Source organism: Aedes aegypti, chromosome 2 (genome assembly GCF_002204515.2).
Source record: "Aedes aegypti strain LVP_AGWG chromosome 2, AaegL5.0 Primary Assembly, whole genome shotgun sequence".
Classification (NCBI taxonomy): Eukaryota; Metazoa; Arthropoda; class Insecta; order Diptera; family Culicidae; genus Aedes; species Aedes aegypti.
Window position 1 is genome coordinate 253,633,211 of NC_035108.1, and position 24,979 is coordinate 253,658,189.

Genomic DNA, 24,979 nt, shown 5'->3' on the forward strand with positions numbered 1-24,979 from the left:
CCCAGCCGTAAATGGGAACTGTACTTGCCTTTACCATCTTTTCAAACTTAAGTTTTGCATCCTTATTTAAACATGTTTTATGTTGGATAAATAAAAATCGTTAAAAATACATAAATTTATTAATATAAAATTAATTTATGTTGGATAAATAAAAATCATTATAAAAATTTAAGGACTGAACATCTCTAGTAGCGTCTTGACATCGGCGCAGTAGAAAACTTTTATGACACAAAAAGGACATATTTTATCTTTTATTACTAATTCAAAATAATTTCCCTGATTATGGCCGAACTTCTCTGAGAATTTCAGGTTTTTTTTCCAGGTTGAATAAGATTCCCTGATAATTCCAGGTTTTCCAGGTTTTTTTTCAGGAAGTAGATACCCTGAGTAGCTTTAGATTTACCGTCAAATGCACTAAAGTTCCAGCGTTTGCATTACAATAAAACTCTACTGTTCTCTGAAACAAATTCTAGTTGTTTTTTGCTTTTATAATATTTTTATTTGAAATGGTCGGTGTCCAGACAGACCGGACTAGATGATATTTTGGTGTTCTAAAGAAACGTCAAAGCCACCATCAATTCTATACGCTGTACGAAACAGATGTATTATCAAAAAGATAAGTTCTATTATAACAACAAGTAATGCAAATATTTTGTTATTCCGAATACCTGGGGTATGTTTTCCTGAAAAGCATAGAAAAGCACTTAGTCCAGTCTGTCTAAACACCGACCGAATAATAACAGCTTTTTATTGGTCCCAGGCTCCTCTTTCTTCATTTAGTTTCTATTTTGAAATAAAAAAAGATGACTATTTTTGGAATTATGTTGATCGTTGTTTCATATGTTCCAAAACAATTTAACTTTAACATCTTTTGGTGGAATTTTCTCCATGTCGAGGGCTTCAATAAATATTTCCGCGTCGTAAATTTTCACTTCTACATCATTCAGAACAAAAACAAAAATGGCGGGTCACTTTAAGCACCAACAATGGAGAAAATTGAAACACACAAATTTTCCATGAAATTAAATTTGTTTTTGTTTTAAAAATATATGTGATTGAAAATGTTATCCATAAATTCAACAACATTTCTGATTTGTTTTAATAAAAATCTTAGTTGTTTTAACGCAATTTATTTAATTACAACAAACTGAAAGGGCTTTTTGAAAATAACAAAAATAATCATTGTTTTGAATCGATATCAATTATCTGCGAGTAGTATTTCGTCAAGATTATCTGCCGTAATGCCGTAATATTACCTTGAAATTTAACTAGAAAGAACAGTCTTTGTTTAAAAGAAGGAAACACACTGATAAATATGTTATCCCTTTGAAACAGCAGTATGTATTTTTCACCTTAAATAGTCAAATATAATTTCGCCGTAACGACCCTTTCGGCCTAACGGCCTGCTCTCGCTAGCAGAAAAATTGCCGAAACACCAGTTAAAAACACATTTCAAATATTTTAATAAGAAGAAATTTATATTCTAATGCTGTTGCATGGACTTTACTAATACAAGAAATTAAATCGGAACATAACTTACTACAAGCTAAATGATTAACAATCACAGAAGTCCGAGCCACGTTTGGGATGTAAAATAAACCCGTCTGGTAGCACGCTACCATTCCGGGCAAACCCTTCACGTTGGATAAAACATTTTCTCCTCCATTCTCACGAATGCGGTCGGCCTTAGACACGACGAGTTTTCACGAATGTAACGTGCCATTGCTCGGGGATGTGCACGTGTATTCCGTTCTGAAGAGCGAAATCGATAAGGGCGTGAAACTGCGATGTAAATAAAAACCGAGATGAAGTTTCGAGTTGTAACGAGACATATGAACATACAAATGTGGAATAAAAAGCCGTTAGCCAAAATCCACACTTTCGAAAACAATTCTCTTAGAACATGAGTGAACTATTTTGCAGCTAGGTAAGGTCAATTTATATCGTTGCGGTTGCACGAAAGCAGAGCATTTTTATTGAGAAGCGCCGACGCACTAGCTCAAACCGTGACAAACGGTTATGTGGTTTCTCAAGACAGATCTGTTGAATGATTCAACGAAAACATCCAGTACACAACTGGAAAAATGTACCGTTGTTGGAAAACTACATTTTGGATCTACAGTGCTGTTCTAAATGATAGCAACGCATGCCGTTTTTCATACAAAATGCTCCTAGTTTTAATCCAATTTAGGCAATCGACTAAAAAAAATTCACAGAGCTACAAATATGTTCAATTTGGTAATAACAAATTTAAAGTTTTTCTAAGCTACTGCCGGAAAGTGAGATACTAGGTAGGTAAACAATTTCGAAACGCCTTGAAAAATTACAGATTTAAAAAAGGCTTTAGATTCGATTGGTTGTTACTTTGACCGGATATTTGAACATAGCCAGTTAAAGTAATTGTAATGGGATATACAGATTTCATACAGTTCCTCCAATAATTTCCTCATGTATATCACACCAGCATTTATTTTATGAAACAATCCAAGCATCTCGCAAGTATTCTTCTAATGAATCCGATAAAAAATTCGTCTAGGGATTCCTGTGGAGATTTTTCCAAGGTTTGTTTTCTGTTTTCTCCCCGGGTAATTTGCATTCTTCAAGGAGTTCTTCCAGAAACTCCTCAATGTGTGCTATCAAATTTCCTCATATCAAATCTTCTTTATAAAAGATTTTCTTTATAAACTCTATCAAAATAGTAACAAAAAATGCTAAGAGGCTCCTTTTCTTGGAATACTTTGAAGTATAATTTGAAAGAATTCCTGCATAATTTCATCCACATATTTCTACATAATTTTTCTTTGACAAAATACATCCACAAGGTTCTAAGGAATTCTCTCTATAAACTCATTCCGGAACTAAGGCTTCGTTCAAGATTTTTTCAAAGATACACCTTGCAGAAACTTGTAAAATTTAAGAAGCAATTTAAGAAAATTCTTTTGAATGTTGCCTATGAATTGTTGGTGTTCTAACAGCAATTCATAAGGAAGCAGGCATAAGATGAAGTCCTAAAATGATTCCTAGTGTAATCACAGGGTTACTTCCTGGACAAATCCATAGTCTTCGTTTTAATTCGTTGTAATCATCCGCTCTGGATACGAGTAACTGACACTGAAGAAGACTGCAAGTGGTGTTCGAAGCACGCGTATCTGTCAATGATAAGCATTTAGGGCGGAAATAAAAGGTACAAGGTACTCCAATCTACTTTTCTAGGATAGTGTTCAAATATTATTTAATACAAATTACTTTGAAAAATCTCTGAAGAATTTTTTTGAGGTATGTCGGTTTAAGACAATGCTTGAATATTTACCTAGTGAAATTTCTGATCGACTCCTTGAAAAATTCCTGTGACAATCCTTCGATAACCAATGTCGATCATAAAGAGATGATGATTTATGGTACTGAAGTTTTAAGTTTCGATAAGGTCTTGTAAATATACAGTTCCTGTACTTAACCAAAACTAATAATTACGATAACCAACAGTAGTAATTTAATTTCGCTTATATGGCGGGGTATGCCATTTTTCATATAGATTTTCACATCCAATATGTCTTTGATCTTGAAATATTTTAGCTAACATTTACGAAAACCATCACCACCTAATCAATTCCATACAATGATTTTTTTGTTCGTATACCTGAGGCATTCTAAATCCATGCCGTAGCAATCCTTACTAACTCACGTTTGAATATGAACATGAAACTATGCGGATTGAAAGATAATGAACAGCTCACCATGCGTCTCGGTCTTACACTCAGCTGACCACTATGGTATTGGTAATAAATTCATTATCATCCATAAAAGGAAAAACAATTTCGAGTTTCTTGCCTCGGCAAGGCTTCTTAGGTACTCGAAGCGGGAATCAAGAGAGACGATGCAACCGAGTGACACACATTGTAGCCTTTTTAATGCCCATTAATCGCCGGACTATGCCAGGTCTTTTATGGTGCGAATGTGAAACTTTTCTGAGGCTGAGGTTGTTGGGCTCCTTTAATAATCTTGTAGTTGCGCTTAAATATAATCGAGAATAAATGGCTTTTTACCCAAAATCTTAACAACACGATAATGTTGATTTAATGCGACAGGTGAGTGTATGCCTCTGCGAGGGGAAAAGTAATCTGAAGTACCTAATAGTTGGGCTTCATAATTAAAAACTTCCGACTGAACCGGTTCGCTCATCTATAATTCATGAAATGGATAGAGTTGTGGTTCCGTTTTGAACATATATCTGGAGAACGATACCAACGTCTAAGTCAGCGTGCATTGCCGTTCTATCATAACGCAGGTGTGTCGCTGCACAGAACCGTCTGAATCAATTAAAATTTAAGTCGAGTTGCGTGTGGATGATGTTTTGCTAGATAGATGCGATGTCAGGGCTGGTAGTGGACAGACAGCAAAATAATTAGGGGGGTCCGTGGCGTAGTTGGCTACACGTTCGCATTGATAAGCGGATGGTCATGGGTTTGATTCCTAGCCCCCTCAACAATAACCTCGCCTAGTTGCTCAATGATTTACTATATGGAGTGATGATGGAGCCCCCACATCTATCCTCCACTGTGGTCGGAAAGCGACTGAGGCAAATGATCCTCTTCGCAGGCATTCCTGCACACAATTCAAAGATACACGGCGAAACAAACCCAGGCATCAAACAATGGACTATGGCTTGGAAAAATTGATAGACTACGTCGCCCGATAGGTAGGCAACCAGAACTACATCAACTGCTGCAACAACAGATACGCTCTCCGCATCTCGAAATGAGACGATCAACAAGAGTACAAATTATAAATAAATCTTAGGCTCATACAATACAATTGTACACAGTCATTAGGCAATTCAGCCCAGTGGTGCCCAAAGTGGACGAGTGGCTATCCAAATAAAAAAAGACAGCAAAATAATAGTGACTTTAGTGTCTAAAATGTCCAGAATAGGGGCCAAATAGGGCAAATGTACCATTAGTGGAACACCTAAATGAAACCAGCTGAAATATGCTGATAAGATCATGAAATATGTAATTTTAACGTATTTATCGATAGATATCAAATCCTTCTACATTAGAAATTTATGAAAATCACAATTAATTTGAAACTTCTCATGCACCAATAATGTTCCTATCAATGGAGGTCTGGTTTTAGCATGGTTTCTTTAATGGTGCAATCCATGGAATTCTTGTGGGACCATCCACTATGGGTGGTACTGATGCACAACACTAAAAATAAATATTTCGCCAAATTTACAATCTAATGCAGAAAATTAATGATTGAAATTAAATATTCAAATCAATGTATACTTAATAGATGAGATTCTACCCCATTACCCCGAAGCCCATTACCCTGAATGCCATTATCCCGAATTCCATTTCCTCGAATATACCATTACCCCGCATCCCATTAGACTGGGCTAATGTCATTCAGGGTGATTGTACATTCGGGGTTATAGTATTCGGGGTAATGGGGTAGGATCGGAGTTCTGCATAAAATATGTTGCAGAGTATATTTTTTGCAACAAATTTTATGCAGAACTCTGGTTCCGGAATAGAGTGACCAGAAGAATCGCGATTTTGCAAAATTTTTATTTAAAAAATGTTATAACTTTTGAACCGTTCGACCGATTTTCAATCTTTTTGGGCGAAATGAAGGCTAAAAATTTTGACTTTTCAGGAAAAATATAAAATTTCACAAAAATTGTGTTTTTTACATGAAAAAATTCAATAGTTTCCGTTTTTTTTGTGTTTTGAAGGCCTCGGGACCAAATGGGGCTATTGCTGTTCTCATTTTTTCTTGAAAGTTCAGAAAATTTTACGTATACTGTCAAATTTTCAGCGATGTATGTTTTTTAGTTTTTGAGATATATTTTTTTGAAAATAAGACGGGGTTGGTGGTCCGATGGCTACCGCTTCTGCTTCATATGCAGAAGGTCATGGGTTCAAGCCCAGGCCCGTCCCTTTCCTCGTACTTTGTAGTTGTATATCTCTCACTTGCTTCTATCTTCCATTCTAAATATATCACACTCAAACTATTCGTTCATAGCAAACGTTAGAACCAGAGACGGACAAGAAACCGTTTCCCTAACGCTTCCATTCTTCCACGCGCACGCCTTTCTTACGCCTGATACATAGGCAGTCTGCTAACCACAAAAGCAAACCTCTCTGCCATGCCTTTCCCTCAATCCATACACTCCCGCATGAACTGACGTGGATGCAGTGGAATATACGGTCTACGTGGGAGTCAGTTCAATGCATCATCAATTCTTCCCCCTTCCCCTCATTGGTCTGCATTCTGACGTGGCAGGTGCCATTGTTGCCTAAAAATAGAAGATCACCAGCACTTATACACTGAGGATGCCTGTTAGTCCCAAGCAGTCATTCGGTTGGTTCCTTGTGTAAGTGCAGCTGATCTGGCGATACTGGAGTGCATCCACGGGCGGCCTTTCAAGCTCAAGCTCAAGCTCAAGCTATATTTTTTTGAAAATAAAAAATCAATCATTTTTTATCGGCACACACTGTAGGTCTCAGCGCATTAGATTTGAAATGTTTAAAAAATATTATAACTTTTGAACAGCTTAACCGATTTCCAATCTTTTTGTATAAAATTAAAGCTTAAAATTTCAACTATTCAGACAAAATTGAAAAATCTGATAAAAATATGTTCAAACGTGAAAAAATATAAAAATTTCTAGTTTTTTTTTAGAAATTTTCATATATTTTAATGTGAAAAAAAATTAAGACTTCGTTTGGCTTTACCAAGGATCCGGTAAACACACTAAACAAGGCAGGTGTTTACTAAATCAGCTGTTCCCACTGCAGCAAGATCTACGTTGGTCAAACAAAGCGGTCTCTCGAGGTTAGATTCAAGGAACACTTAGTGAAAATAGGAAAAGCTCATAAGACGATAGACAAGGGGATGACATACGATTTCAAATCTAAGGTGGCAGAACATGTCTTTTCAGAGGGTCATACGATTACGATGGCCGATATCAAAATTTTGCGAAATTTTTCTTCTCCTTAGAAACTGGATGTGGCGGAGAGTCTGGAAATTTGCAAACAGGTACCTACGACGCTACTCAACAGAGACAACGGCAATACATGGCTTTTCAACTTGGTACCTACTAATCGTTTCCGTGATGTACCTTTCAGCTCTTAAATTTAAATTTATTTATCGGCATATCGGTCTATTTTGCTCGAAGTAAGAGGGAGCAAGGAGAAGAAAGCTATGAATACTAGATGGATAGGTACCGTAAGGGAACGGCGAGAGAAATTGGATTAGATGTTGAAGAGGGTATACCATATGAAACAGTATTACTTGAAGCGTCCTTCCTTATGGCTAACGTCCTCTATGGGAACGGCTTGGTGTGTTTTTAGTACTTTTCTGCGATTTCAGGTCGTCTGGGTTGATATCGGCCGTCGTAATCGTATGACCCTCTGAAAAGACATGTTCTGCCACCTTAAATTTGAAATCGTATGTCATCTCCTTGTCTATCGTCTTCTGAGCTTTTCCTATTTCCACTAAGGCGGCATCCACAAATTACGTAACGCTCTAGGGGAAGGGGGTATAGGCCCAAGCGTTACGGCTCATACAAAAATTTCATACAAAAAGCGTTACGGAGAGGGGGGAGAGGGTCAAAAATTTCAAATTTTGGCGTTACGTAATAAATGGATGCTACCTAAGTGTTCCTTGAATCTAACCTCGAGAGACCGCTTTGTTTGACCAACGTAGATCTTGCTGCAGTGGGAACAGCTGATTTTGTAAACACCAGCCTTGTTTAGTGTGTTTACCGGATCCTTGGTAGAGCCTAACGAAGTCTTAAGTTGGTTATCTCTGCTGGAAAATATCAAATCGATTCCGAAATTCCTTAGCTCTGGGCGGAGCTGTTTGCTGATGTGTGTGTGTCGTATGGGATGGAGACTCTATTCATGGGTTCGGTGATAGGGTGTCATCAAAGCACTCCGAATTTGTTGTCTTTCCTTTTTGTCGATGATGGCTTTTATCGGCCTTTTCTTGTATCCGTTGATCCTTGCCGTCTCGTAGATATATTCCAGTTCCTTGGTCTTTTCATCTTCGCTGAGGGGTAGAGTCTGCATCCTGTGGATCATGTGGTGAAACGCAGCCATCTTATGCTGGAACGAATGATTCGATGAGTAGGGGATGACTCGCTGGGTGTTTGTAGGCTTCCTATAGATTTCGAAGTTGTAAGATGAACTTTCTTCCCTGTTGACAAGTAGATCTGAAAATGATAGTTTTACATCCTTCTCCTCTTCGTGGGTTTACTTGATATCCTTGTGTACGCTGTTGATTGTATCCAAAATTTTAGCCACATCGTTCCGCTTGATAACGCTGAAAATGTCGTCGACATGTCTTCACCATTTATCCGGTAATACTCATTGTTTCTTACAATTTTTCTCAAAATTCTCCATGAATAGTTCGCACAAAAAAGGAGAGAGAGGGTTTCCCATTGGGGCTCCTTTCGACTGTTTGTAGAAATTCCTTCGAAATTGAAAGTAGTTTTCGTCCATGCACAATCTTGCCAACCTCATGTATGTCCTGACCTTTCCTTTCCATGCTGCATCCGTTCTTTGGGGTAATAACCAGTCCTCAAGAAGATTTAGGGAATCCTTCACTGGAACGCTGGGGAAAGGAGTCGCTACGCCGAAAGAAACCATCATCTCGTCATTTCGATGTGTCCTGACTCTAATAGTTTCTGGGAGAACTCCTGGGTGTTTTTAACTGACCTAGTGGGGAATGGATTCGGCATACCTTGACCGGAATTCCTTGACTAACCCTTTCGCCAGTTTATGAGTGGGGGATCCGTCGGCCGAAATGATTTCTCCCAAACTATGCTGCTCATGCTTTTTATTTTAAATTTTTTTTGATGATGCTTTTCATTTTAGAAAATTTTAGATTCTGAGTATAAGTATAAACGATGAAGTGAACTCTACTATGCACAAGAGCATTTTCTCAACGATGTACTGCTGTTTTGAAAGATTGTTTACTATTTTTGCACATTAATCGTATTAAATGCAGACATCGTAATAAATTGCAGAAAATCAACTTGTCTGATGTTGTATTTTTTATATGTTTCCCTGACCTCTAGTAAAATTCCCTGATATTCCATGAATTTACACGCCAAAAATTGATTTCCTTGACATTCCCTGACTGAGATTTTTCGAGAAAGTCGACACCCTGTATTGATTATTATTTTTATGAATGTAGTGACTTTAGCTATAGGTGCGAAATAGTGACTATTTAGTGATCAGGTCAAAAATAGTGACTATTTCACCAAAGAGTGACTCGCTACCAGCCCTGCGATATTCAATGTAACGATTATTTTTCGACTTTCTGATCTCAAGAACGAAATTTTCAACAAACTTCGTTTCCGTTTACAGCATTACTAGCGCTCATAAACTTTGAAGCACCCATTCAAATGCATTGCACAGCTCCTAGTAATTTAAAAGAACAAACGAAAACTTTACACCATCGGCCGATCATAAATGTTCGAGGAAGCAAAATACCGTGCTAATGGTAGCGAAGAGAGAAAAGAAATGAGATAAAATAAATTAAAGAAAACGAAACCCAACATACCCAGCTCTGATAAGAATCGATGCGTTGCGTATGAGTTCATTGAAGCTAATCGTTCGATGTTTTACATTGTCTGCGATTGGGTGTGGCAATTTGCACTTCAATTTTTATTTTATTTTTAACATTGGCGTTTAGTAAAACTAGCATCAAGTGCTATTTCGGTAAAGGTTACTAACGAGATCGATCATCAGGTGCCATTCCGCATTTTGAAACGGATGAAATCACGCCTCAACCAGTTGGTGAAGGGATACCGCGAACGATGACGTTGGCGATGCGCGCTGAGGCAATAACGATGACTCAAAGCCATACCTGAATTATGAGTGATTAATCGTGCGGTGTTTGATAGCAGGTACATCACATGGAAAATGTTTGCGGATTTTTGAACGTAAGGAAAAACTACTCGCTGGAATTTAGTCTATTAACTGATTTTTTAAAACATTTTACGCATTCGATTATTTAACGAATCAATTTTGATATTTTTTATATGGCTGAATGTACTAATAACCTTTGTCTTTGCATCAATTGGACTACATACAAAGAACCTTCAATATAAAGGACAATGTTCTCAAAAGTTACATTGGATTGGATTGGATATTTCAATAGGAAATAAGCACTCCCGAATAGCAGTGTGTAGCGTTTGAGTGTCTAAAATATAGGTAGGACACATTTTCAAAACTCAAACAGTAATGTCTCCAGAAATATATCAAGAATTTACATAGATTTCTCTCCAAAATTGTTGTTAAGGATTTTTCTAAGATTTCAACCAGGAATGTCTCTAAGGATACCTCCAGGAATTACTATGAGAAAATTCCCAAGGAATACTCTAATGAATTTCGTTAGCAAGTTTTTCCGAAATATATTAAGAATTTACATAGATTTCTCTCCAAAATTGTTGTTAAGGATTTTTCTAAGATTTTAACCAGGAATGTCTCTAAGGATACCTCCAGGAATTACTATGAGAAATTCCCAAGGAATACTCTAATGAATTTCGTCAGCAAGTTTTTCCGAAATGCCTCCAGAGAATCGCCAGAGAAATTATTGGAGAAACGCCAGACATAACATGATGGTGATTCTAGAGGAAATTATTAGAAAATTAGAAGGAAAAAATTCGGGGAGTATTTGTAACAAAAATTCTTAAGTAACCTATGATAAAACTTGTGTAAATTCTAAACTAATCTTTGAAGAACATGGATCTCTTAAAGATTTCAATCGAATCTCTGAATAATATTCCGAGGCAGGGATTTTCTAATGAAATTCCCTGAAAAACATCAGCCGGTATCCGTAATGAATTTGTGTAGAAATAAACGGAGTAATTACTGAAACCAATACTGTAGTGTTATGGGGTGTGGAACCTCAAATAAACTTTTGGAAGAACTACAGGAGTAATCTTTAGATGACATGCTGGAGAGTATTTCAGAAAATAAATCTGTGGAACTTTATGATGAATCTCAGGTTGAATGTATTGAGGAATTGCTGGAAGAGTTTTTAATATATTTCCTCGAATAACCGTTCAAGAAGTTTGGACCGGTTGACGGGAGTGGATGAATTGTTGGAAGAATTCACATGGGTGTCTTGAGAAAATTCCCAAACTAATTTCTTCAAAAACTTCACTGATTTTCTTAAGAAAATTTATGTAGAAATCTTTGGAAGATCGTCTAGAATAACGAAGAATTGAACTGTTTTGCGTACCTATTCGAACCCTCTGAGCAGAATCTCAATAAAGAAAATCAAAAAAGTAGACTTGGGTATTGTACCTCTTAATTCCGCCCTAATAGTTTATCTTTGACAGATACGTGTCTTTGGACTACCACACGAGTAACTGACACTGAAGAAGGCTACAAGTGGTAGTCGAAATACGCGTATATGTCAAAGATAAGCAAAAAGGGCGAAATTGATTATTATTATTATTATCTTTATTATCGAGACTTTCAGCCGGAGGCGAGGGCGAAATTGAAAGGTACCGTACTCAAGCTTACTTTTTTGATATCTTGAAGGAATTGAAGAAATTAGCCGAAAAAATCTCCAAGAATGAAAGATCAGCGGGGAAAAATGGATAAATTCCAAGGGCAGTTTCTGGTAAAATAAGTAATCTCTGAGGAAATCACTGGAGATAGTTAGAGTACAAGGATTTTCTGGAGAAATTACTCCAAACATCATTTGAAAAGTTGTTGGAAGAAAATCTGGGAGAATTGGAAGAAGAATTTCTGGAGAGGTCTCTGTAGAAGTCCCCGAAAGTAATGCAGATGAATTCTCTAGAGAAACCACTATGATAATTCATGAAGCTTTCTCTCAAACAAACTAAGAAGAAATTCTTGCCTCTGTTGAATAATCGCGTTATAGTCTCTGTAGGTTTTTTTGAAGACTGTAAAATAACAGAATAAGGGAAAAGGCGAGTTCAGAGACCATTTCGGTAAAAAGAGACCTTACAGGGTGTCCGCAGATTATCCGAACAGCAAAATATGGGAAAACAATGAAAATTCAAAGTCCATGTACTTTTTATAATACATCTATATGCTAACACAAAATACAACTTTAAACAATTTCGAATTGATTGCTCGTTACTGGGCATGAGCATGAGCATGAGCATGATTGACCATCCGCAGATGCTACTCCGTTATTGCAAGAACAGCTGTACTTACACAGGGAACCAACAGACGCTACTCGGGATCAGTAGCATCCTCAATGTGTACCAGTACTTACATTATTATAACACAGCGTAACAAAAATGACATTTTTGCGTGTCTCAAGGATCAAATTATATGTCTCTAGTGGATTTGGGCTGCTGAATCTGATGCCGTTCTTAGAAATGTTCCAGCACGTCACAGTTTTTAGCTACAGGTCGCCAAAGTTGCATAAAACACTGGTTTTATTGATGTTTACATAATAATTAAACAATGATTTATCGAAATTTTTTGGGATCTAATCCACCAAACATGCAAAATAGGACTTAAGCTTTCATTTCAGATATTATTTGGTTGAAATTGCCCGGTTAAATTTAGATTAAATCGGTTTTTTCAACATGCTTACAGTCTCCATACAATTTTTTTGTTTCTCTTGTATGGAAAAATACAAAACTTTTCTAAATCAACAAAAAATAACTTTTGAGCATCGGAAGTATTATGAACTTTGTTTATAAATATTGTTATACACATGAAGTTTGAGTTCTGGGGCAAATTAAGCAAATAAATTGCCATACAAGCTGGCAAACTTGCATGCAAGTTGGCTGAAATAGTCAAATTTAGCATTTTCAACAGCTAATATCTCAAAAACTAGACGTGCTATGATATTTCTGAAAATGGCAATGAATTCTGCAATCCTTAATTAAGTTAATAGCGGTATTTTGGTGCTTGAGACAAAACCGTGTTCCGCAGTGTAATAAACAATAAAGGCGCGCGCTGCGTCCGAATGCTTTATGGAAGCCGAGGAGTCCTCTGCACTTCCACAAGTAAACACTGGGAGTTTGGATGTGTGGGAGGGATTCGTTTTGGTAAACGATAAATATATAATTTGAAATTAATGCGCCTAACCGGATTCGCGATATTACTCGATAAACGCATTGAACGCCGAACAAGTGTTCGTCACTCGCCCTCATAGGAGCAAGCGACAAGATCAAAGGATCAAACACTACTAACGCCTTCCGCGACCCGCGACACTATTCCACCGTGCCACGCGAGCGACGCGCAATACGATTGATCCTGCACTCATCACCCGCCCCCGTAGAAGCAAGCGTCAAGGTCGAAGGATCAAACAGAACTAGCGGACCGTTTCACTTTTTTTCGACCAACGCGCGACATGTTTGATCCTGCCCTCATCACCCGCTCCCGAAGAAGCAAGCGTCAAGGTCGAAGGATCAAACAGAACTCCGAATTGATTGCTCGTTACTGAGAAAGGCAAACTTAAATTTTTCGGAGACGATTTTCCTGAGGGCCGCTAGTTATACTGGAGATGTATTATCCCTAAAATCTTAAGGAGAGGAATCCAAATATCCTATTATTATTTGAAGTAACCTACAGTTTAGTTTCAAGTTTGACTGTACATAGAAAATTATACGGTTCAACTCAGTGAGTTCTATGAACATTTCTCTTCCATCATAAAGCTCAAAAAACAGCTATTTTAAGACACCTCAACACGTATGGCTTGGTTTTACAAGTATTTGAACTCGGAACTGTGTCAAATTTACTTCTTAAGAATATAATAAGCCAACGGTGAAAACCATGCAAGGATATTGAATTTATTATGCTTGATTGTATAGAGACATGTCTTCAAACTTTGTACGGATAATTTGCGGACACCCTGTAGATATCTTTAATAGATAGAAGATAGACTTTATAGATAGCTCTATTAAAAAATAGTCCATGTTAAAAAAAGGCCTGCTATCAGCCCTGTACAAGGTGATCACTATTTCTTGTCAGTAAATTAAATTGTCATAGAAAATAGATGTTTGTGTGAATTTCAATTTGTAGTATACATCCTAATTTGTACATGTTATATTATGTTTGTCTTGACATAGTATATATATTTTTTTATTTACTTTATTTTTAATCACATGCGTTGTTCTAAGGGTGTTACAGCTGGCACGCTCGTTTTCCACAGATTTGTAGTTTCAATCAAACACCGCTCAAAAATTTGTTTCAATCGGAACAGCATACTACCGCAATCTTTTAAACTAACTGGGGAATAGCCAGGCACAAATTATGGAAAATTATAGTAAAGCAAATCCACTCCTCCCCAAAAAGTTTAGCAATACCACAAATTAGGAACATTCACATTGCTATATCTAGAGATCCTTATGATTTGCAAAAAAGCTATTTTCAGCAAAGTTGTTCAGCGGATCGAGGACATCCGAAAAGCAAGTAGTTTGGTACGCGCTAGTGAGCATGTAAAATTGGAAATTTTAAGCATTTTCTATCTTGTGATCCACATGAGGTAGAAAGTTCGAGTTTTCGGCAAAGTTGTTCAGAAAGTCATGGACATCCGGAAAGCAAAAAAAAGGGTTCTAAATTTTGCCGCTAGGTGGTAGAAGTGAGCATATGAAAATAAACCTCTATCTCATGATTCAAATGAGATAGAAGATTCGTGGCTTTGATAAAGTTGTTCAGGAAGTCAAGGACATCCAGAAGCAAACAGTTTAATTTTGCTGCAAGGAAGAAAGTATGTAAAATTGAGCATTTTAAGCAAGTTCTTCTTGTGATCCACCAGAGATAGAAAATTCTAATCTTCGACAAAAATGTTCGGGAAGTTCGAAAGACAAACACTTTTATTATAAAAAAAAATCCGCTTGGTGCCGCTAGTGAGCAAATAAAATAAAGCATTTCAAGCAATGAGGAATCGTAACTGAATCACTGGAATATGAAGTGCATCAGACATGAAACACTTTGATATGATGTGAGTCAGACCTGAATAACCTAATTATGAGGTAATTCAGACATGGGTTGCTAAACATTAAGTAGATCAATTCTGAATCTCTTGAAAATGAAGTTAATCAGTCCTAATTATTTTGAAAATGAAGTGAATCAAACTGGAATTATAAGAAAATGAAGTGAATCAATCTTAAACTGCTTGGAAATGAAGGGAAACAAACATGAATTACTGTAAAATGCAGTGAAACACAAATGAATACCTCAAACTCGAAGTGAATCAGACCAGAATTATTTGAATATGAAGTAATCCAGACCTAAGGTACGTGGATATGAAGTAATTCAGACCTGTATTAATAGAATATAAAGTGACTCAGACTTGATGCACTTGAATACGCAATGAGTGGAAAATGCAGTGAAACAAAACTAAATGAACTGAATTCGAGGTGAATCAAAACTGATTCACTTGAATATGAAGTAGTTCATGCCTGATTCAGGTGAATATGAAGTAAATCAGACATATATCACTTGGGTATGAAGTGAATCACTTGAATATAAAGTCATTTAATCCAGAATCACTTGGACATGAAGTGGTTCTTTCTTGAATAATTTGAATGTGATGTTAGTCAGGCCTAAAGAAAATCATACCTGGTCTTACTCCCTGCATCAATCAGAGAAGCCATTGAGTTTAGGAGGCCGTTATGACCGGTTTATTCTATGCTAATTACTGCCATCAAGCGGTATTGTTATGAATTAAACAATTTACAATTCGGATGTCCTTGGCTTTCTGAACAACTTCACCGAAGACTAGATCTTTCTAGCTCATGTTGATCACAAGATAATAGGGGGAAGTCCTCTATGGCCGGACAGCCTCTATGCCCGGACAGTTTGAATTTTCCAAAAACGAATAATGATATTAAAATTTTAGTATTCCAGGATTATACCAAAACATATTTTTGCAGTGTATACAAACTATGACGTTTTCATGTCCAAACGTAAACAAGCAGTAGCTGCTAAAAGTTTCACTCTAATACAATCTACCAAAAAAATGTGAAACGATAAAATTTCATACAAGTGTAGCCACAAATGTTTCTTATAATTTAAGCTGAATTGTCTTTGTACGTTGACTTCAGTAAGTTTTGCATCAATCACAATGCAAAATTTATTGGAAAATGTAGAATTTCTGAGAAAAGCAACCTTTTTTGTAACCATTGCAAGTCCTCTATGGCCGGACACCTCTTGTCCTCTTTGACCGGACAGTGAAAATGCTAACCTTATAACTGGAATCTAATTTATAATTCGCTTTTTCATAAATGTAGGGTACAAAAAACAAACAGCAACCAAAATAAAGCATAAACAACAAAACTTTCGGTCCTTGGTGGCCTTATAAAGTGCTGTAAACATGATGCTTTGGCAAATGAGCGCACGAGAAGCAGCCACAAGATATGATGTACAGTCATCTCTCCATAATTCGATAATGAAGGGACCATCGAGTTAGGGAGATATCGTGTTACAGAATACTAAAACAGTGCAAATATGCGATTCAAGGGACCATCGAGATAACCATGAACACCAAATTTTACTATGGTTCTCTAACTAGATATTGAGAAACGGAGGTCGAGTAAGGGAGAGCTGACTGTACCTTACAGCACACTTCAACCTTCGAGCTGACAAATAAATTGTGAAGAACTATAAACGCGTTGAATTTTCAAAAACATTTCCATCTGAATACGAGCAACCGCTTATGCAACATAGACGGCGACATATGGCGCTGATCAAGAAGGAGTTTATGGAACTGACCTATGATCTCGCTAATATGCTTCATACGCTGTACATCATGCAAAGTTTGAACCCACAAGGCATGTGCTGACATACGAAGCACCCCTTGGCCTTTCTGTGGGTTTGGTGTAAACTTTAATGGTGAAAATCATAGTGTCCGAGCATATAGGACATAGTGTCCGGCCATAGAGGACACATTTCAGTGCACACCATTTTTGGTACATAATGTAATCTATCATAAAAATGAATTGTAAAGGTTTATTTTTGTGCTCATGTGAGTTTTTACTTAAAATGGAATTTCACAGGATTCACTTTGATAAGCAATTAGACCATGATAAATAATTATTTGTGAGATATAAACATGATTATGCCGACACTTGGGGTGACGAACCATTCAAAGTTTGTTGAACAAATACCTAAATGAAACATTCCTAACACTCCTATTCTTATGCCGACACTTACAGTGACGAACCATCCAAAGTTTGTTGAATAAAGTGAACCTTTCGGAAGTCTACACTTGTAGTGTCCAACCATTCAAAGTTTTTTTTATTACAAAAATAAAGGTAAAAAGAAAGGGGTGTTTTGCATAGCATAGCATAGCATAGCATAAACTGACTGTACATGTCAATGGTTGCTACTCCGTGATTGATCGGAACTGGTAAGAATTGCACTACGATCCAAATGAATAAGGGATGGGAGTTTCCGCTTACTCTCGAAGTGCAATTTTAGCAGATCTAATATTATTGATCAATAACGGCGCCGGCCAAGTCCTTACAGTCAGTTGGGATGGGGAAGGAATGTTAGGGTGTAATGATTGTTGCTTCTAGAGACCGAGAATACCTCTGCATCTCCACAATCACCACGGGAAGGGTGTTTATTAGTGAGGAAGGAAAAGATCTGGGAGTCACCTCTGGTCGGTGATGCGATCCATGGACAAGGGGGAAATATACGACTTGTATTTAAAGCTAGTTTTGTATTTTTGTCTCGAGAAGTTTTTGGAAAAATTACGTCAACATCTATAATGTCGAACAATTCAAAAGACGTTTTTATTAATGACGAAAACTGAAAATTACATGTATATATTTTAACTTATATGAAACAGGAATAATGCCGACACTTGTAGTGACGAACCATACATAGTTTGTTTGAAAATTACATATGAGTATTACTGTGCATTTTGTCTCGATATGGTAGAAGTTTTAGAAAATACGTCAACATTCACAATGTCGAACAATTCAAAGGATAATTTTTAATAATGTCAAAAAGAGAAAAATATATGTATATTCAAATTGTATAAGAAAAAAGCATAATGCCGACACCTATAGTGACAAACCATACAAAGTTTGTTTTAATATTACATAAAAGTTACGCTTTCAAGAAAATATGTGTTATCATAAGCATGAAACGAACTCACCAGTTGGCCATCCATTCTCGACTGAACACAAAACTGACACTGACAGCAAAACTTCTTGGCGTCCCGAAAATAAACCGTCTTGCTTGGGCCTTCCCAAATACGTACCCAGCAAGACGCTCCAAAACAAAGGGAAAAAAAAAAAAAAATCAAATAATGTGAATTTTTTATACTGTACAAAAATTGACGGTGCTAATGTAGATTTTGAAATATTACCAAAAAACAAAAACTGTTCGGGCATAGAGGACTTCCCCCTACTATTTTAAAATGCTCAATTTTACATGTTCACTTCAAACCAAACTATTAGTACAGGTCGGACTCGATTATCCGGAGACTCGATTATCCGGTGACTCGATTATCCGGGATTCGATTATCCGGAATTTTAGACTCGATTATCCGGAAATTTGGTTTTTGATGTTCTTGTTTTTCAATTTTTATGCATAAATCTGAGAAAATTTGGTATTGCAATATACAATATGAATGGTTTTGCAGTTTTGAACGTATTTGGGTTTGAAAAAGTGTTTTTTGTGTACGCTGATCAAAAAATTTTGTTTTCTTGTGAAGACCCCTACTGTTCCTAGAAATAATTTCTGGCTACGACACCGCATCATATAAATAAAACAACAAAAAATGATAATATTTTAGTTCTTTTATCGAAGATTTCAATGTTTTTCTTAGTGATTCGATTATCCGGAGGATTCGATTATCCGGAGTGAAATAAAAATCGATACTCCGGATAATCGAGTCCGACCTGTATTTCGGATGTCCTTGACCCAGTGGCGCAACCAAGGGGGATTTTTGGGGGTGAGAACCACCCCCGAGCCGAACAAATATAAGAAATATCAAGTATATTAAAAAAAAATCAACACTACACGTCATACAACTACAGAACTTAGTTTGATTCGTAGTAACACTATGAATTTCAGTTATTTTCACAGTTTATTCTTCTAAGTTGTGTTTCATTTTGAATTCTTAGCCCTTAGAAGAGTTTGGTGCAAACAAAATGTCTTGTGAATTAGTAGTAATAAGCTAATAAATAACAACGTTTTAGTTTTTTTAAACATAAAAGAAAATTTGTCAAACCTTCAGATCTATTGAAATCTTTTTATTGGTGCAGCACAGAAAATCTGGTAGGCTCAGCATTTTGCCTAATTTTGCGACTTTCAGAGCAAACAAATTTCCAAAGAAGCTATTATTTGATTTCTTAAGAAACTGAATATTAAAATCCACACTTGCAATATTTTTCTATCATTCATTTTACTAACAGTAAATAGTAATCACCCTGTAAATGGTTTAATACCGTTGATTAACATCGGCGAAGTGCCCTAATGTGATTCACTTCCAGAATGGGTTTCTCTTTATATAGTGCATTTTAAAAGCCTACGTGAAGTTTACTTGTGTGATATTTTTAGCACATTTTGTCAAGGTTTCATTCATTGATATTAAATTAAACCGTGACCCAACCCATGTCAGACACAGGCTTGCATAAATCGAATGCAAACCGCTGATCCATTCAAATGCTCATCCGGTGAATCATCGACCAAATAAGTTGTCTTTATCATTATTACGTGTGCCATTCACCCTACCATCTTGTTTATCAAATCACACCCAATTATCTCCGCGGCGGCGAAGGAGTACCGTAATCTCTGCGGCCAGTACTTAGGTGGTTTCCCCCGCGAGAAACCGGCCGTCAAAACAAAACGTACCTAACATACAAAGGGATCCACGGCCAAGACATGGGCTGGACGCAGTGACGAACGAGATCAAAGAGACACACTACTGGTAGAGATGTAGGGAACAGGGCAATGGCATAACGCCAACGAAACACCTCCAGCAAAGAAAGGCGAACCTAATCAAAATGCATCTCGCAAGGCACTTACCGCTTGGATAATTTCCCGGCTGGTAATTTTCTCACTGAGTGGGACACTTGCTCAAACCGGAACCGTCTAGATGAATGGTCAAACCACAAGCAGGAAACTGCACAATTGCACAACGCGACACACAGGACCTTGCACTAAATTTCGTTTTGAGGAAAAACCACTTTTCCGACCGCACAAAAATATAACTTGACTGAAAAGTTCTGCTGCTGGATATGAACTCCGGCCGAAGAAGGTGGATGAGTAAACTGCTTCTTCTTTGTTGATTGTTTTGTGCGGGGTTTGCATAACACGCACACCATCAGCGCAGATGACGTTTGCGTTGACAAATTGGGGATAGGATTCTGCAGGACAGGGTTGAAGTTACGTCGCATTTTTTCCCGAGCAAGATTGTGAGTCGAGTGTGAAACTTTTAGGAAGTGATTGGATTTTTGTTCCAAATATTGTGGCGCCAGCACTAAACTGAAGTCACAGAAAAATAGACGTCTGATGTTATAGCACCGACGTGATAGTGGCGCTTCAAAACTGTCCACTGCTTTTCAACGGTTTACTTTCCAAGCGAGCGATCAGTTTTGGGCGTTATGCATCATGAGATTTGACAATGAACCAGTCTTCCCATGAACCGAACCGTTGTGCAACTTTGGTTTGAACCTTGCAATTTGTGTTGAACCACAAACGCGCCTCGTCTCTGTACCAGTGTATCAAACCGAACCCGGTATATGTGTACTTCGGTTCAAACTTGGGTTCAAATAATGGCACAAAGCAGGCAGACAGAGAACGGTTGAAATCCACGCGGATAAATTTCTACGGTCATATATGGAACTTCTTGGTTCAAATCGCAAGAACCTTGTGTAGGAATTCTTCAAAATAAAAACACTATTTGTTTCAAACTTTTTTTTTTTTTTACTTATTTTCAACAAATTACACACATCCGCACTTCACAACATAAATCTCAAAACTGATCTCATTCAGCCGTTCACAGTTCCCTTCATCTACATTTTCAATACTTTTTCTCTTGTTCGTTTCCCCTCTCCGTCGTTGTGTTCGTGATTCATCGCTTCGCTTCCGCATCAGCCGTCAGGTGAGCGCACGTATGGAAGCTCGCTCTCTTCAAGATCTGTTTCGCTCTCTATCGATGCAGTGTTGTCGAATACATTATTCGAGGATTTGAAGATTTTTCGCTAATTGTCTTAGCTTGGAATGACATGCATGTAAAATTTGTTTTAATATTTTTTGTTCAGATAAATAACGTTTTATTATAAATTAACTGAAGAAATAATCTATTCGTAATTGTACTCAATATTATTGCACAATTCTATGAAATATATTTTCTTAACTTATAAATAAGCACGTATATCTCCTACACCTTGAGGATTGAATAAATGTTTCATTTAAGCAGATCAATTGAGATCAATACTTTGAATAACATTTAGTGGTAACTTTATGAAAAAAAACAAGGATTTTACTATATCAAACAACAAGACACGATAAGTAGAAATTGATAAGCGTGGATATCTACAATTTTCTGTCTGTCCATTGGTGTCATCGTTCTGAACCTCGGATGCAAACGAAGATTTGTACCAAAATTTGAACCGCGGTTGTAATCGACGTACAAATGGACCGGTTTTCGAACCGGCGTTTGCACCGATGTTCACTTTACACATGTTTGGGTTTAGGTTCAGTTTCGAGCGTTTCGGTTTGCACACGAAAACAGAGTACAAGGAGAGTACCGAAACCGCCTGAACCAACGTGTTCAGTGTTCGTTTGGGAAGACTGGTTGAGGTGTGACATCGATTCATCTTTACCTATTTCGTTTGGAAATTGAAAAATAAAACGCAAGTATCTTCAGATTGAAAAAGTTAGCTAATTTTTGTATCATTCTTTATTTCTGAACCAATGTTAAAATAAGTGTAAATCCCTTACATTATTATGTGCCCTAATCATAAGATGTGAAAAAAATATATTTTTCAGAAATGTGATTTCGCAAAGAGGTAGGTACATAATAACCATTACTAAAAATTATTAAGTTTCAAATCCAATAATGTGTCAATTATGTATTCAATTATAAAAAGGATTATAAGTAACCCAGTGCGCCCTTTTCTGGTCCTTCTCACTGTCGTGACTAGTGAACAGGGACTTGTAGACTGCGGTAGCTTTGGGATCCTTTGCCACGCTGTAATCCTGTTTCGACTTTTTAAACGTCGGATCGTCTCCAATCTTGTCACTGATGAGGGCCCTTTTATTGGGAATGATTGGTTTGAGTGATGCACTTCCCGGCTTTCCTCCCGTTACTGGTTTCGAGGGTCCAGCTTCCACGGCATCTTTCTCGCTGCTACTTGTAACTGTAGCGGTAGTGGTAGCTTCTTTCGATTTGGCTTTTTTGTCTGCCTTTGCTTTCTTTTCGGCCTTCAATCGCGCTACTCTAGCTTCCATGCGAGTCCGCATCAGATCCATGTCCTCTTCTGTACCGTTCAGAATTACAACGTCTTCCTCCGAGAATGGGGTGAGACACTGAAAAAAGACAGGTATATTTAAGGCGTGAAAGTTTGAAATAGGTGAGAAGTAAATTTTCATGCAGTCTTTCATTTCATTATTCACGCAACTGGAGTACGGCAATAACATATTCCAAGGCTGATAGCAGTGTCTTAAAAATAAGATCTTAGAAATAAGACCTCATGCCTCATGACCAAATCTCTAAAAACCCCAGCTACCATTCCTGATACTAAGTTATGGTTTTGAATTTTTGACTACCAATGACTTTATACTTACAACCGAACAATTCTTGTCCTTGACTTCCTTTAATGCACGTTCCGAGAAAACACAGCCGCACTTCCAGAGGGCAACGAAGCGGAACTGCCCGCTCATTTCCAGCCCGATCAGGGCGCAAATATACTGCGCATTCTTGTCGTCCTGCGCTTCCTCGTAGGCCGGATTGGCCGTCAGGTTCAGATCCTTGATGTCCTTGAGGGATTTGATGTGAGCACAGGAGTCGGGCATTTTGCCTTCCAGTAGGTGCTCGATGACGTTCTGCTTGGAGTACAGTCTTCCCAAACCGCACATTACGATCGGCTGCCGCAGACGTTCCTGGGTCAGGTTACAGTGCTTCCACCGGAATTGCCTCTCCGCATCTTTGTCTTTCTGGAAGAGGAAATTTTGTATCATTATCAGGAAGGTGGGGGACGCAGAAAAGCTTTCAACAATAATGCTTACCTGTTCCGGTTTTTTCTTCAAACGAACTAACTCGTCCCGCCGGGGAATGGTTCCTCCATCACATCCCATGGTATTTAACGAAAAAACTTACGTTTGATCGGCAGAAAAACTTTAAAATAATGCGAATTTCAAGTGAGATGTACGCAGTTTTTACTGTTTTGCGACATCCAAACAAAACAAAAAGATTGAAAACGTCAATCTGGGGATGCCCTTTAGAAACGAACGCATGTGCACTGAAACAAATCTAGAAGAATATTTTATCAGAAATTTCATATAAATCAAATACTTCGTTCGTTTCAAAAGCAGTTTTTCTGTTCAAATTATTCGATGAAAATGTGTTCACTGTGTTTCGATTGGAGAATAGAATACAGTGAACACATTTTCCTGTAAATTTTCTAGATTTTCAACGAAAAAAACAAATCAATGACGGATTCTGCCCACTTAAGGTGACACGGTTTGGAATCAACTTCTAAGATTGCACTGAAACTTCAAAGGCACAAATCTCGCGAAGAAAGCATCCAACAATATCGTGATCAAACGTCAACATCCCACCGCAAAATCGCTAGTGTTTGGAGGTGATTTTAACCTCCAAATTGCCAAATAACCTCCAAAACATCACCTCCAAGTGAGTTCTAATAACTTCCGTCATATGAAATATGGTGGCGCGTCGATCGTTGCAAGTTTATCGTTAAACAGTCAATAGCGAACTTTTTTTTGGGTTTGTGCGCTAGCAAAAAGCTTAAAACAAGAAGTTCAGAAACGTTTGCAAATTATTTCTCCAGTTTAGTGCCTTTAAAAACGTGAGTAGGGGCACAAATCAGCCATTACCCAAGGAACAATTGGTAGCTTTTAAGATACTTACGTGCTTAATACAAGCTGCATAGCAGCAACCATTGCTGAATAAATTTTTAGTTGAATCATTAATTGAATAGTATTAATTTCCGCTTATAAAAAAGCTGTTATTCCACTTGCAGTTTGTGTTTTGAATAAGAGCTAAATAAACCTCCGAAAATGCAAATATAGTAGCTTTTGTTCTACAACACATAAGAAGTTTAACAATTGACTGATTAAAAGCTTCTATAGGTTGTAGCCATCATTTTAGTAGAATATTGAACATTTGATTAACAACAAATCGTAAAAAAGTTTCAGTGTCTAATACTTAAAATGTTGACCAGCATGATTAGTAAAACTTATAAACAATGTGAATAACAGTATATGAGTATGCTCTTATTCAAGCAAAACATATTATGTATTTTTATGTTATTTTCAAATGTTTCAATTTTTTTCAAATCAAATCCAAGACGTGTATGCGATGGATGGATTAACGTAATGGATAAAGCTCGTACCACATTGGATTAAAAATATCAAAATTTATTTTTTCCAAATGTAGTGATCATCATCTATGACGTTATTGATATCGGAAAAAGTTACTAATCCTAACATTTTTAATGATAATCGAAGTATAAATAATAATTTAACAATAGTTACATGAAAGTGGTTACCTAACTTACAGTCCAGTGTCACAAATAAACATATACATAGTTTATTATTGTTGAATAATGGTGACAGCTGAAAAAATGCCCTACAAAGAGCTGAGAAGATGGTATTTAGATCCAAATTTAAGTCAATGTTCAACATTTTTCATTGGAATGAATAATAGTAGAATCAACACTTATTAAACTTCTCCAAAGAATCTCTGCCGACTTGTCAAGATTGTTTTACTAATGAGTTGAACAAGTCATTTTTCCTTCTATTAAAGAGCCAATATTCCA

The 24,979-nt window shown here is 37.1% G+C and overlaps 2 protein-coding genes across 2 annotated transcripts in view; both read right to left on the bottom strand.

The window, feature by feature from the left end:
• The window catches only part of LOC5580331 (adenylyl cyclase-associated protein 1), a 103,229-nt gene extending 82,986 nt beyond the window's left edge, over window positions 1-20,243 (bottom strand). Inside the window, exon 1 of the mRNA XM_021844810.1 lies at window positions 20,001-20,243. The gene's annotated coding sequence lies outside the window, so the exon portion shown is untranslated. The remainder of the gene's footprint in view (window positions 1-20,000) is intronic.
• Window positions 20,244-21,861: 1,618 nt separating this feature from the next.
• Window positions 21,862-23,404, bottom strand: LOC5577421 (protein RTF2 homolog). Its single transcript, XM_001656450.2, has 3 exons — window positions 23,208-23,404; window positions 22,767-23,135; window positions 21,862-22,508 (listed from the first exon to the last, which is right to left on the bottom strand). Exons 1-3 carry the CDS (start codon window positions 23,274-23,276, stop codon window positions 22,056-22,058), a joined length of 891 nt encoding a protein of 296 aa, XP_001656500.1. The 5' UTR covers window positions 23,277-23,404; the 3' UTR covers window positions 21,862-22,055.
• Window positions 23,405-24,979: the final 1,575 nt, after the last annotated feature.

Excerpts from the sequence above, each read along its gene's own strand:
- LOC5577421 (XM_001656450.2), bottom strand. The coding sequence starts at position 23,276 with ATGGGATGTGATGGAGGAACCATTCCCCGGCGGGACGAGTTAGTTCGT. Across the intron at positions 23,136-23,207 it reads TGAAGAAAAAACCGGAACAG|AAAGACAAAGATGCGGAGAG; the intron begins GTAAGCATTATT and ends TTCCTCTTCCAG. Across the intron at positions 22,509-22,766 it reads AGGACAAGAATTGTTCGGTT|TGTCTCACCCCATTCTCGGA; the intron begins GTAAGTATAAAG and ends GTCTTTTTTCAG.